At 42.3% G+C, this 15,688-nt stretch overlaps 1 protein-coding gene across 1 annotated transcript in view; it reads right to left on the reverse strand.

Moving 5' to 3' along the window:
• Positions 1–3,408: 3,408 nt before the first annotated feature.
• pola1 (polymerase (DNA directed), alpha 1) overlaps positions 3,409–15,688 on the reverse strand; it is a 55,517-nt gene continuing 43,237 nt past the window's right edge. The window contains exons 36-37 of the mRNA XM_056364833.1: positions 12,831–12,927; positions 3,409–4,499 (exon numbers count right to left, since the gene is read on the reverse strand). Coding sequence (XP_056220808.1) covers positions 4,363–4,499; positions 12,831–12,927 — 234 coding nt within the window. The 3' untranslated portion in view covers positions 3,409–4,362. The remainder of the gene's footprint in view (positions 4,500–12,830; positions 12,928–15,688) is intronic.

The raw sequence follows: 15,688 nt of genomic DNA on the forward strand, positions 1-15,688 counted from the left end.
CCTTTGTCATTAATGAAGTAACAAACCACTTCATCAAACGGCTTTCACACACACACCTCGTAGAGTTAATTCCCCCAAATCCCCCCCCCCCCCCCTTTTTGGATTTTACTACTGATGCAGGACCATTACAGCAATCAATGGTTATTCTCCTCCGTTTGACCCATCTATGGTACCCGACCAAATCGCGTGAAATTACCCCGCGGATTAATGTAGTCCCTCTTTTTATTGTCTGCATCTGTGAACACCCTTTTCTTATTCCTTCGGCGCTCTTGTTTTATAGATCTGCAGGTCCTATACCTGTTAATCATTCAATTTACTCTAAACACGCATGGAATTAGATCAGATAAGGGACGGATGGAGAGATGCTATATCTGTACATGAATTTAACCTAACACACACGCGCGCGCACGCACGCATGAACGCACGCTCAACCTCATACAAAGTCACCCAGCTGCTCTTTGGAGCATAATGCAAAAAAGGAGGAGGAGGAGGAGGGGGGAAAAGAAAAGATAAAAACCAATTTTCTCCTGCGCACAGACCACCATCTACCATGTTTTTTAAAATTCCTATTCTTTTGCTCAAGCTCAGTGGAGCGTGTGTGTTTTTTTTCCTTTATGGCCCTATAGGGTTTTGATGAGATTGTCCGGGGAGTTTTAATCTTATTGTGAATATAACTAATGAATGGCAAACCAATTTGTCCCTAATATCTGGGGAATGCCGGGAGGCGGGTGACCTGCTGGGAGCAAGGCTTAAACTTTCTTTGCAGCGCAAAAAGGCGAGAAAATTGAAATGCTGTAGCGGGGCAATAGCTCTGGATTTATAAAGTCACACTTGTTGGATGTGTGCTCTTTCATTCCAGACAGGCCTGTACTTACGTAGGCCATGAGGCTCCATGAATGATCATCATAATGAATGTTGATATAAAAAGGGTCAATACAGTCCAATCACACCGCATTTCCTTGCAAATTGGCTGCAAAAAAAAGAAAAAATCCTACATGATTTGGCTCAGTGTGTCAATACACTGGGCCTTAATGCCCCCGCCCGCCTCTCACAGGTTAACCCAGGTGTCCAGAAAATGTCTTCCCACTGGCTTGTGCCCATTTTCATCGCCGCCATTCCCCTGTTCTCCCTTTCCTTCCCCCAGCTCTTGGGTTTGATTTGGACCGTGATTTGGATTCTACCTGGCCTCGTTTCTCCCACCACGTCCCTGCCTGAGAGAATAGGCCCAATCACTCCACAGCCTCAGCCGGATCAGTCCTCACTCAGTCCCCGGGAGAGGAGCTCTAAAAGGCGCTTTGATGAACAGCACCCCCCCCCCCCCCCCCCTCATCCTCCTCCTCCTCCCAGGCGGAGAACCCCCCCCCCCCTCATCCTCCTCCTCCTCCCAGGCGGAGAACCGCGGCCCCGATGAAAGACCTGAATAGCAGGGCCATGGCACTCCGCTCCCCTCTCGGATCGCCCCTTAATTCCCCGTCTCTCTTGCTCTCATCCAATTAGCTCAGTGTATTAAGCGGTTTATCGTCTCATAACGCCCTTTCAGCTCCAACAAGGGAGACACTTTGCAATAGGACCAGCTCTCCTTTTGACACCCTCTCTGGTGCTTGTATGTTCCACCGCGCTATGAATAACAGGGACAGAATAGGGGACTAATTCCCTCATCAAAGCCTACCTTGTCCATCGCTGGTCAAAACGACAAGCAATAAAGCTTAACACGACAATACAAAGAGACTTGTTCGACCTTATTAGCTTAGCAGGGTCGAATTAATGCAGGGACTCAATTTGACTGGGTTTACTCCAAACTGAGGGGACAAAACGGGGCCTTCACTTAAAAACCTGCAGCCTGGATAGTGGGAATAGCAGGCCTACAGTGCACATCTCCTGTGAGTTGAGGTTGATTAAGTCTAAGGAAAATAGAGAGTTAAAAAAAAAAACAGGCTAAGCAACTGTGGGAGAAGTAGTTGAGCTGATATGATTTAATAAATATGTAAAGTTATGAGCAATAGGCTGTAAATGCGCTCAGACACTTTCTCTCACACACAGCCCGTTCTATCCATTGCATAGTGAATCATGGTTTAAGTGTTCAGCCCACTTAAGGTTGCCTTCACAAGTCACAGTGGTTTGAAGTGATTTGTGAGGCGTGCAGTGTTTATGGAAATGCACACCGCAGGATGGAGTAAAAAATCCCTTGACTGTATTAACACAAATGAGAATTCTTGGAGGAAAACGGTGAAACAAGCAAGTTACAGACTGAACTTTGTCTCCAGCAGAGGAAATACATACAGAACTCAAAGTGTAGCGCAACATGACAATATATACCTTGCCTTACAGTTACCCTTCTATTATCAGTGAGCAGGAGTTTTACGGCAATACTGGATTTTTACATGATCTGGCATGAATGTAAAGAAGCGCCTTAATCTAACAGGTATTTAATTCTCTAGATATGCCAAAAGCAGACATTCCCGTCTGAATTTTCTTCTCTAATTTTTCTCAACACCCCCCCCCCCCCCAAATGCACTACGACCGGATACTGTGATATTTTATATAATTAAATATACCATAAAAAAGGATTTTATCAATATCTTTGATTCCTATTCAGAAGTCACTGAAATCTCTCATTAGTAAGGCAAAACTCCCCAAAATTTTGTAATTAATAATGTAATTTGAAAGGACAAAGCCGGTGACAGCTTCTATTTTTCTTAGTGCAAACAAATCCCATTTAAGGACTTAAACCAATGATGTGTCAGCCGAGCCTTTACGCTACACAAAAAGATGTAAATCCACATAAACAGGTCACGTAGTTTTGTTAAAATAATTTTGAAAAAAAGCTCAGTAATTTCTCAAAGCAGCTTGGCACTGTAGTTTTCAGCAAACATTACTCAAACAAGAATACATGGTGAATTTGTTGGGGACTATTTTCAGTTGTGGATTCATACACATTTGGTGCATAAGCAAGCATTTACAGTATGTGGTTTAACTTTAAATAATTTACAGTGCCCCTTGTTTATGGTAATGAAGGAAAATATCACCAAGTGCAAGAGAGAGGATCACTGATGTGTTTTTCATAGTTTTTGGACAACAGTGAAGCTCTATAATACATGGGACTGCTGCATGCAGACACTAGCTGTTAGCAGGATCAATTCACTGTAGCTTTTGGTCTTTTCATGGGATTTATTAATAAGAAATATTCTTTAAATATGTTTATAAATGAAGATGCCCAATTCTACATAATGGGGATATTTTGTTGATTCTTCTCATTCTCATTTTTAGGCCCTAAATGTCACTTTCATGTCATGTTTACTGTATTACAGTGTGTTACTGTAACACAGGAAACATGGAGATGTTACAGGATATCCATCACCCAATCTGTCACACCCCCCCCCCCACATTGCAAATGACACAAGATTAACATCTTATCCATTTAGCTTTTTATTGAGATTTTAGTATCAAAAAGGTTCTCATCAATATCAAAACATCCAACATGAAATATTCTAGTCATTACAAAAAAAATCATTACATAAACCCTCCTGAGCAATACAAGTTGGATATGTGGAAAATTACACACATTAAAACACAATCGGCACAGAGGAGGGAGGGTTGAAGAAAAGGGAGTGAAATGGATGAAATGGCATCAGTTAAACAGAGGCGGTGGAGGAGAAGGAGATCAGCTGTTCGATACGGAGACAAAAGAGCAAGGGAGCAGCACGTGTGGCCTCCTTCACCCTGTCACTCCCTGTATCCTCCTTACTTCTTTCTTTCATCGTCTGATCTCACACACACACACACACGCTTGGGATGAATGGTGGTAATCAGAACAAGTGTCCGATCGCTGCAGGCATCCAGTGGTCTTAGTGGCCGGGGTCACTATCATTGGCTAATTAGCTTTTGGAGTATGCTGGCTGCTCTGAAGATAAGTCATTTTTACACACACTCACATACACACACACATCTGAGCACAGCTAGCCTCCATACACACACAATAGACTGTCATTTAGGTATGATTGCTACTCCCCTTTACCATACAGAGTCAGGGTGATGGGGTCACGCCTTAAGTGTGTGTGTGTGTGTGTGTGTGTGTGTGTGTGTGTGTGTGTGTGTGTGTGTGTGTGTGTGTGTGTGTGTGTACAGAGTGTCTATGTGAAGAAACTGGAGGAGGAGAAAGAAGTGACTGGATTTTAAGATGAGTCCATTAGGTTTATGGAGGGTGATAAGGAGGTCAGGAGGTCAAAGCCCGAAATCATCCACGCTGCTATATTCAAAAACCAAAAACAGGAGAAGATGTGGTTGAATTTTCAAATCTCCAGCTTTGAGTCCGACGTTGAAGCCTCTTAGTGGGGGTGCCTTCTCAGACGTGTGTGTGTTATTTTACTTGAGGGAGGAGAAAGCCTGGAAGAGTTTGGCCAGGTTAATCTCCGAGTAGCCACTGGTGGCCAAGGCTTTGTCTGGCACTTCCTTCAGCTTCTGATACACTTCCTTTGTCTTGGACAACCCGTTTACATAACCTGGAGGAGAAGAAAGGAACGAAGAGTTATCATTGTCGGAGCTCAGTGGAAGATCATTCAGCTCCTCAACTGCATCAAAGTCAATACTACAGGCTACAGCGACATGTCCATTAGCGAGTCCCTCCTGGATGACTCTCACCCCCCTCCACCCCTATGATTGGCTTCTGCTGAAACCAACTGTAAGAGGAGCAGAGTGCCCACCACCTTTGTCTTGTCACTAATAAACACTGAGGAGCATATCACCCTTAACTGGAGAGCAAACAGATCTAATGCTATCTGTCAGCATTGCTATCACTTTGAGGGCCGGCAGGGGGATCACACAGAATTGGACTGATGGGTCGATGGCGACACGTGTGCGCACACACAGGATCATAAGATCGATAGAAAAGCCCAACGAGAGCATGGAGTCAATATCATGTCCCTGTTATCCCTTCAGGTGGCCCGTAATAAAGCCAGACAGAAGACAGAGAGCTGACTATCCTGGGCTGGGTGGCCACCAAAATCAAATCTTTACAATATTATACTGAGCGTCAAGTGTGGATGAAGTATCATGAAACCAAGTAATAACACACTATCAAACCAAAGAGTGCAGCGAGTTACATCTGGAATAATAGTGAGATGACTGGAGCAGACGCTGGTGAAGAAGCAGGGAGACGGAAATGAGCTTGAGAAAGTTCTGTTTGGTATTGATTCGATTTTACAGCAATATTCATTCTCACTCATATAGATCATAAACTGTGTTTTTTTATCTTTTATAATAAAAAACAACAATGAGCCAAAAAAAAACTCACAAATTGTTGATCACTTGACAGCATCAGTATAATATATATGTAAACCCAGCCCAGGGAAAAACCCACCAATCACAGTATCAGCAGGGAATTAAGTCCAATAAGCTCCTCTGATTGTAAACAGAATTAATACATCAAGTGCATAGACACATCAGGCTCAATCAAAACAAAAGCATCAGAAAAGCACAATGTGCACAAATGATCATGTAAGAGGGAATTTAAAACATTTTTCTGTGGTTATCTTCACATGTATCGTAACTGCTGTTTGTAAAAGTGCAGCTTTGCGGTCTTAAAAACTTTCTGAAGTGGAAGAACTTGTACTGTAGAAAATAAAAAACTACAAAACGAAAAATGTTCAAGCATGTTAAAAGAATAAGATTTATTGTTTAAAAGAATTTGACAAATGACTATTGGCCAGAAAAATGATGCTTATAGCCAGTTAAAACTGCAACTAGAGCTAAAACAATTAGTCAATGAATGGATTAGTCAACTGAGAGAACAATCATTGTAAAAGCCAAAAACTCATTGTTATTGCTTCAGATTCCTGAATACTTGTGGTCAACGTAAATAAAGTGAAGATGTTTAGCTTCTGGTCCGTTGTCTGCACAAAACAAATAGTCTACGAGGGATGTTTTTTTTTTAAAAATCAAATCCTTTCATTTAAAAAGAGGGAATAAGGGAATGTTTGGTATTTCCTGCTTGATGAATGACTAACTAATGAATCAGTTGTCAAAATTGGTGGTGATTAAGTTTTTGCGCATTAACTAATCAATTAATGAACCAATTGTTTCAGCAGTAATCCAAACCCTGAGCATCAGCAATAACACTAAAAGTAACAGTCATCATCTGTAAAAGATGTTTTCAGAAGTTCTAGCTATACTGACTTCTATATGTGAGCATGTCTGTAATTTATCTAGATGACATGCTGTGTACAAAGACATGAGTGCACACACACACACACACACACACACACACACACACACACACACACACACAGTCCATATGGCCGGTTGTCATGTCCTCGCCATCTCCACAGCCCTATCTCCTGTCTCGTCCTTCCTGCCCACTACATTAGTGGCTGCTGGATAAATACCAGTCCACTGACTGCCCAAGGGAACAAAGGTTAGATACACAGAGATCAACAGTGTGAGACACACAGACACAGACACACACAGACAATTGATGGTAGTTAAACACTTAAAAAGCACACCAACTCACAGTCATGGCGACTAAAAAACATCCAAGTGACAAACAGTAATCACACATGCATGCACACACGCATGGAAGATGGTGTGGTTGACTTAAACGCCAGCAGCAACTATTACCAGATAATCCTCATGTTAGCAAGGACAGGGATGGAGGAAGAAAAGGGGAGACGAGAGGCAGGGAGAGACAAACTAGTCTATTTATCTGGGGAATAGAAGGGGGTGATGATGCATGATCAAGCGAAAGCAATCATGTCATCATTTCTGAAAGGTAGGAGAAAATAATTCCCCCCCTCCCCTCTTCTCGTTCCTCACTCCTTTCTCTTTTCCACCTCAATCACTGTGTGGCGAACAGATAAAAGAATGATTTAAGAGTCACAGAGAGGAAAAGAAAGAGGGAGAGACCTTGCTGCAAGTCGGAGCACAGTGGGGAGTGCAGTTCAAATAAATAGCCTCCCTTAAAGAGCGAGTGTGAGGCAGAAGGAGAAGGGTAGACGGCGTTGTTGGGAAGGCCGAGACATGAAGGAAAGCGGAGAGGAGTGGAAATGGCAAAAAAGAGATGCAGACTAGAATGGAAGATGGAAAATGCCATGTTGATATAAAGCGTACTGTGGAGAAAAATGCAGCTTTAGATGCTGAAAACTTTGCATAATTAATAGCGTCGGACTGAAATTTGTCAGTGTCGATACCATCTATCTCACTGTCACACACACACATACACATGGACTCCAGCGCACACACACACGCGCACAGTGAGTGTATCAGGGGTTATCTTTGCTCTAACTAGGTGTTGTCACACACTCATGCACACTCTGGCGGTGCTGGGCACGAGTAGATCGGGGCTCTGCACGCTCTAACTAGGTGTAAATACAATAACAAGCCTGTAATTAAGTGAGCATGATGAAGTTAATGGAGATCGGCCATTCCGTCGGCCGCCTCCATGAATATTCTATTAGGCTGGTGGCGACGGGCAGCTGGAATAGCAGTTAATTTAATCACCACTCGGAGCACAGGGAAACTTCTTTGTGTGAGTGTAATTGCACAGAATGAATAATTGATTTGACAATCGCACCCGCGGATTTTGCCACCCCGCTTTGTATCGCCGGAGAAAGGGAGGGGAGCGTGGAAGATGAAGAGAGTGAGCGCGAGAGAAGGGAGAAAATGGAGAGGGAAGGGAGGAGAAGAGAAAGAAGATAGAGACAGAGTGAGAGGAAGAGGAGTGGAAGAGTAGAAGAGGACCAAATGCAGAGCGCTGAGAGGTGGCGGGGAAGCTGTCGGTAAATGGATCATTAGAAAAGCGCAGCTCAAGGACAATTTATATTTTATCAATGCAGCGAAATTACATTATTGCTCACACACGCAATCATACTGCCCACACTCAAGATTGAGACCTGGAGGGGAGGAGTGATGGAGGGAAGAGAAAGGCAACAGATAGATTGAAGAAAGGAGGGAGGGGGAGATAAAAACGGAGAGCAGGGGAGATACAGGGAGAGGAAAAGTGACATGAAATGATTTGAAAGTCATTGATACGGGATGTTCCCAGCTAAGGGACGGACAGCATGTTTTTTTTTTCAGTGTGTGTGCGCGCCTCTGTGTGTGTGCGTGTATAATCTATTAGAGATCTCCTGCAGCGGATGAAATTACCTCCATGTTTTACTTAGTCGCAGCAATCAGGCACAAAAATGCAATGTACATGTAGATAAGACAGGCACACACTTGCAAATGTGCGCACACACACACAAACACACACACACACACACACACACACACAACACACACACACACACACACACAGTTAAACTGATCAAATTACATTCAGCTTTGGCTCAGAGCTCTTTTATGTGAAGCTATTTTTACTTTAATGTGCTTTATTGTGGATGTGCAGTACACGTGTAAACATACACATTGTGAATGGCTGAGTGAAACATAAATAACCAGATATCATCAAAAATAAATAACAGAAGTATTGTAGAATATCAAGATACACTTTTGCCCAAGGGTTTAGTAAACAACAGTAAATGCCAACATAAGGCTGGTGATATTCTTTGTTTTCTATTGACAATAAACCAAAACCAACATGTTATTTCGTCTCTCGATATTTTCCAATCTTCCTCTCCTCTGAGTCGCTCTCAGTCTCAAGCTCATTCATTCCAACTGAAGACTTAAATCTTTAATAAGAGTGTCATCTCACTGAATCCACCTTTTGAGTTACTAAATTACATATTTATTATTTACTATCTAATGATCCTGGTCCTATTTTCTAGTGTTTGTTGCAGCAGAAGTTATTGTACTTTTTCCAGAGAAAATCCAGTCATTCTGTTCACTATGTGCCCCCCCCCAGACTGAGAACATGCTGCTGAGAGTAGCAATTGTAGAAATACTACTTCTGGTAAGCTTGTAGACATTCATATCATCTATTCTGTCACTCCTCACCTCGACTGCACCAGTTGAAGCCTAGCTAAGCTAACTTTAGCTAGCAGTTCAAACAACTATGAACCGCTGTCTTGGCTGCCAGTGAAGGTGGAGACTTGAGTGGGACTGAAGTTAGTTTTTTAAAAAGTAAGTAAATGGTAAATCTGTTGGGGACTATTTCTATTTTCAGGTGTGGATTTATACACCTTTATTGCGTTGGTAGGCATTTCTGGCAGCAGGACGTTGAATGAAATTGAGTCAAAATGTTCACAGCAATGGAGGAACATGTCGCCCAGTTCAACAGTGTGGCTCACTGATATATTCCTAACAGTCTACGGACAACTATGGAGCTGTGTGGCAGAGGAGTAAGATACACCAGGCTTTGGCAGACAATACTTGTTTGCGGGATCAAATCATTTTCTGTTCCTGTATCAAAAGTCATATAAGAAGACCAGTGCTTCCATACGTTAACTACTACTGAGCTCAAGTGGTTGCGTTTCAAACTTCTCCCCACTAACACAATGTCTACCCAGCTCTTCTGCTGGTCACAGGTGAAACCAAGACGCTGTTGTAAATCTCGATAGGTATGCACACCCTCGCACAGAGATACCGGTCTATGCGTGGACATAGACAACAGAGTAGAGTAGGGTGTATAGGATTCTATGTCTCCTCCCTGTAATCTGAGCAGTGTGCCCCCCGGGTGTGTAATGCAGTAATATGGGGTATTACTGCCCCAGGACCAAGGGATAACACCTTAAACCTATACTTTATAGCAGCATGAGTATGTGTATACATGTATTGTTATCTATGTGAGAAAAGCCGTGGTGTGTGTGTGTGTGTGTGTGTGTGTGTTAATCATTTGCTGGAGACACTGGTTTGTCAGTGTTACACGACAAGCCAAACAGATACAGTGATACAATGTAAACCATTGAGCAATTCACAGTGACCTACACCTGTCTATCCAAAAACACACATCTGCTGTAAATGTGACCTCCTCGCTGGGTAAAAAAAAAACTAATGCAATCCTCCAAGTACTATATTAACTAGAACATTATTTATTTATTTATTTGTGGGCGAAAATATCTTGCTCTTGGTATGAAATCATACCAGCCAATATCATTATCAGCCATAATTATGTAAATATAATCATCAAAATAAGAGTAATGTGTGTTTCAGTTCAGTTATGGTTGTTTTGTGGAGCTCTGATGAGCTAAACACCTAATGTTGCCTCATGCGGTTATTTCCTCCATTATATCATCAACATGACATTATACTATGTTTAAGTGTAACTTCAAGACAGCATATACAGAATGGCAACAACAGCAGTGAGTTAATGCAAACTACCAATATAATTAATTATTAAGTCTGTTATTAAAAAATGATTTGCTTATTGATACTGAAAATATATTTAAATGAAAACTCCTCTGTCCGATTTCGCTCCACATTTTTGTGGCTGTCACTGTGACTCAAGTCAAGTCCGAACAGTAAAAAAGGGGACTTGTTGTGAATGTTAACTCTGTAGAGTGCTGGGCGGTGCTGCACACCACCGGTAGCGGAACAGTGCTGGGTGTTACAGACAGAAGGCAGCCACATATTCTGCCTCTCAAACAGATTTTTGGGACCATTCGGGCAAAGCGGAGGGCTTGTGTTTAGAAAACCCTGATTTGATGGACTGGCAGCTAAGAGAACACAGGAAAGTACTTGGTTGTGGAGGCGCAATAAAGCCAGTAACAAGTAAACACTATGATGTTCGGACATTGTATGATGCACAGCTCCTGGGTGGCCCAGTCCCTCCAGAACTGTTCTGTGTCCCCTCATATGTGGTCCTTTACAGCCCACTGAGACACTTTTCTTACCATTTCAAGAAGAAACTGAACCACCAACTTTAACACACAGATGTTTAACTTCAGCACAGAAAGACATATGTAGTAATTATAAATCCAAACTGAAATGTTTGCTGCATGTCTACGGGGATATGAGCTCTTGTATTTGGTGTATTGACAGAAATCTAAAAAGGTTTCACTATGTGTCAGGGGGTTGTTGTTACCAACTTTTGAGAAACCCAGAACTTTTCTCTAATCTTTACTTTTTTTAGTGGGAAATAATAGTTTGACGTCTTCAGGCCTGATGAAGGTTGTACAGAATGAAACATGATAAACCAGCAGTCACAGTGTACAGGAGGCAAGAATTAGTTAATCAACCAATTTAGGAAGCCAAAATTACTCATTGGCTTCACCACTCCAAACTCACAGACATATGCAACTTGTAACATGTCAAACAGGATATATTTTGAGGTGTATCAATGAGAACCACTGGTCTACAGTATTGTTTGTAAGGTTAACCCTTCGCATATGAAGTGCGTCTGATTTTGAAGTAGGAAGTGTAAAGACAGCACATGTGAAACGTCTTTCTTTTTAGCTCATCACTGTCTTTGGACTGATTCCTGGCTGCGAGACAAGATGCTAAACTGCTCCGCCAGAATCTACAGTAATGTTGCCTCATCTTTGTTGTATGCACTATATGTTTGGCCTTCTGCATGTACGTTAAACTGTGAGCACACATCTCCAGGGCTTTACCACACAGTAACAAATATACTGTACTGTGTCGTTTTGTGAGGTACAAAATACAACTGAAGCTCGGGAACAGAAAGCGCAGAGTGGATCAAAAACACTGCAAAGCAACATAAAGAAAGGAGGAGAGTCAAGAATTGATTGGCGATGATTTCTTGCATCTGGGCAAAGACAGAAATAAAAGAAAGCAAAAATGGAGGCTATAATCATGTTAGTACTCCTTCCCTTCCCTCCCTCCTCTACACCAGTCCAATCCCACTATTTCAGCTCCCTCCATCTTCTGAGTGGTCATCTGTTGATTACATGTTATATTTACCTCTGCTGTCTCATTCTTTTGCTGCCTCACTCAGGTCCAGCCTGGCACACACACTCACAGTATTCAGGCATACATACATAAATAACATACATACATAAATATTTAATCAAATAAATAAATCACTCGGCCCAGCGGCCCTTTCTAATCAAGTGACATCAATCAGGGAGAACTATGGGTAAAGAGGCCTTGTGGCTGACGCCTACTGAGCGCGCCCAGAGCGCTGGAGTAGCGTCTATTTGAGTCCAAGGGGGAAATATACGCTCCATGTCCCATTATAGGAGAAGGGCTATCCTTTCGTCAGCGCGCCCATTACTCCCCCTATCATTTCCCCAAATCTAAAACCTGTTTTCAATCAACACAGCCAAACGAGTGCCTGTCCAAGAGAGGGAGAGGGAGAGAGAGAAAGGAAAGAGAGAGCAAAGGAGAGAAAGCAGTAGAGATGGACAGTGAGGGTAGAGGGAGAGCGATGGAGGGCTCTTTCCTTCTTTCTTCCAGTGATTGGAGCGTTTTGCATTCTGTATGTGTGTGTGATTGAATCCGTCTCCTAAATTAGGGCTGTCGACTCGAGGAGCTGAATGTCCTTAACCCCCCTCCCCATAGCCAATGCCCATACTCGGTTACTTTTGTGTGTGCGTGTGTAGGTGTGTGTGTGTTATGTGTGTCACATCATTGGTGAATATTGTAAGTGCAGCCTGGGTAAAAGGTTTACGTTGAGCCATTGATTGCTAATGCTATGTTGTATGGGTATTTGTGAGGAAGCATTGTTTGGACATCAAAATTCAAACTTCAATAGTAGTTCTGGTAACTTGATTTCACTTCCAAAGGCAGTATTTCAATGTAATAATAAAAACAGCCCAAAAAAAAAAAAAAAAAGAAAGGAGAAATTTAAGATTTAAAAATGCAGGCCTGATTTCACAACTAATGCTGCGCAAAATGTAGAAAAATAAATGCTGTAATCGGAAGTAAAAGACTTCTGAAAGTTGGGAACAAGACCTAACAGTACAGTAACAAGTGACATGTATGTGTTCGTGTAGTCTTACTTTTCTCATCACCCTGTAGTACTTTGGTGACAGCGTAGTCCCAGTCAAAGATGAACCTATAGAAGCAGAGCTGGTTGTACAGGGCCTTCTCGGAGTACTGTAGAGAGAACAAAAACAGTGTTACTTCAATGAAAACACGAGACGAACAAACCTGCCACACACTCTGATCAATATAATGGCAAAAACATTTCATATAATGTAAAACAGCTAACCTGTCCCCACTCTTACCCTCCCACCCTCCCATTATCTCCTTCTTTCTTTCTTTCTCTGTGCTTTTCATGTTGTGCTAATGCAACATTCAAGCCACATCACCTAGACCAGAAATTTAAGCATCTGAGTGGGGAAAAATAACGTCAGCTTCCTGGTTGTAATGTCAAATCAAAGGTAATGTTTTCTGACAGCCAAGACATCTTCAACACACTAAATGAAATACATTGGAATAATCTATATAGGTAACATGAGGCCAGAGATTACTGTTGCACTTAAAACATGAGGTGATGGCCTGCTGTGACTGACGGAAATTAAATGATAGCAGAAATCCTGAATTTTATAATAACGTTAACCAAGAAATTGTATTAAGTGTGGATTGATTACATCATGGCCAAAACTTGAGCCGCTTCATAAGTTCAGTATTAGTAGTGATACCGACCTGGCTTATCAGAGGCGTCAACAAACCAGTCGCAAAATGGCAAAACAACCAACGTAGACAGTTACATCTTAATCAAATATGGTATTAACACTGATTTAGCCAATTAAAAATAAGCTATACACTGTTTGTACCTGTTTTCACTTGTTAATAACTAAAACTATGTTACATAAGGAGAGTAGCTGTTTTAGGCTCAAATTCCATTTATTCGGTGTGACTACAACGCTAGAAATGAGAGGTAATCATATTGGAATAATGCATGTAGAAGTACAACGTTTACACATTTAATTGAATGGTTGATCAACTTCAACTTTGTACTGGGTCCAGCTTCTCAAACATGAAAAATTGCTGCTTCTTTGCGTCTTTGCGTTTTGGACTGTTGGTGAGACAAAACAAGACATCTGAAGGTGTCATCTTAAACCTTGGGAAGCTGCGAAGGCCATTTTTCTCCCATTTATACACAAAAGGATGAACTAATTAATTGAGAAAATATTTGGCTGATTAATAATAATGAAAATCAATGCATGAGAAGCCATCCTCAAGTTAGAATAATGATAATAATCTTTTCTTGTTCCGAAATGGTATAAATGTAGCATTATTATCACCTCAAACTCGCTCAAACTTGGAACACACACAATTTGTCACCACTTGTTCGATACAGTTAACAAACCAACACTGCTACCATCCTTTTTATTTCCTCATTGTGTAAGAAGGTTATTAGTTCCTATTATTTTAGCATAGTGAAGATCATGACAGGGCGTAAAAACTGATGAATAGACCCGGTTTATCATTTTGAGAAACGTGTAGACTGAACGTGCACCCCGCTCGTAGGACTATATCTCCCTGAAAACATCTCCCTTCCTCTGTGTGACACAGTAAAGCAAGAAAACAAATTTGCTTGCTTTGTTAATCTCCACTGCAATTAACTGAAGCCACACGACAGCCTGCCAGAGGGAGAGAGAGAAGAGAGAGAGACGGAGAGGATGAGCAAGACAGAGGTGGGAGGGAAAAAGAGGAAAAAAGAGCAAAAGAGAGAAAAGGGTAAAGATACAGAAAGAAGAGAGAGATGGAGAGAATCACAGACAGTGAGGAAGAGAGAGAGAAAGAAAAGAGGGGATCGGGCCTGAAATACCCTCCCTCATAATAGTTTGTTGTGATAAGCCATTGTGAGAGAGGCATGCGAACAGCCGAGGCTGTCAATTTGATTAGCCATTATACTGCATGTTTAATTGCAGTTATTGGCTCGTCATTTCCCTGCTACGCTGGAGAGGGCACGCTAAGCCCCGACCCCACACTGCCATCAGGTGTGCGCCGAGTGCTTTATTATTACCACCAGGAAGAATCCCCTGATAATTCCTGTGTGTCAGTATCCGTGTGTGTGTGTGAGTGAAGTGAAGAGCTTGTGTGTGCCCATTATACCTGCCAATCGGCAATGTGCGTAATTGTAATTTCAGTTTTTACTGCTGTGGCATAATCAAGTGGCAAGAGTATCTAATGCAACTAAATGTAAACTATGTGATGTGTGAATATGAGCGAGTGGGTGAATGAGTGTGTGTGTGTATGTGTGTGTGTTTAATGGCTTTCTATGGCTGCCCACATGGCACGCACAGCTGTTGACCGTTGATGCACTGTCTAGTCAACAACCAAACCATGCACATCCCATAATGGAGCCTCGGTTACGGTTGCCAAGGTTGAAAAGCTCGGTCGGCACAAACACCGCACACCACTTCTTCCTCTTGAAAATAACACACACACACACACACACACACACACACACACACACACACACACACACACACACACACACACACACACACACACACACACACACACACACACACAAACACACACACAGAGCAGCACATTCAAACAATATAATGCTGATTGTGGGCGGGCCAGTCACTGCATACTGATTGATTGACAGGTGTCAGAAAGGCGTGGCCAAAATGTTACAGGGTTGTTATTGAATTTAGAGCCCCTCAACCCCACCTCACTCTCTCCCTAACACACACACTGCAACACACACACGCCTATCTCGTCATTCAGCTCGGCGCTTTGTTCCTGCTCTGACACCATTTCAATTTGCTCCACAAATCTGCAGCATTTTCAGCCTGACTGCCTAAGGAGCAAACCAGCTGTGAAATTGCCTCTCTCCCGGGAGCGTAGGACCCCCCAGCCCCCACCTCGTACCCCTTGCTCCTTTGCCTCCCTC

This window comes from Seriola aureovittata, chromosome 20, assembly GCF_021018895.1.
Source record: "Seriola aureovittata isolate HTS-2021-v1 ecotype China chromosome 20, ASM2101889v1, whole genome shotgun sequence".
In the NCBI taxonomy this organism is placed as follows: Eukaryota; Metazoa; Chordata; class Actinopteri; order Carangiformes; family Carangidae; genus Seriola; species Seriola aureovittata.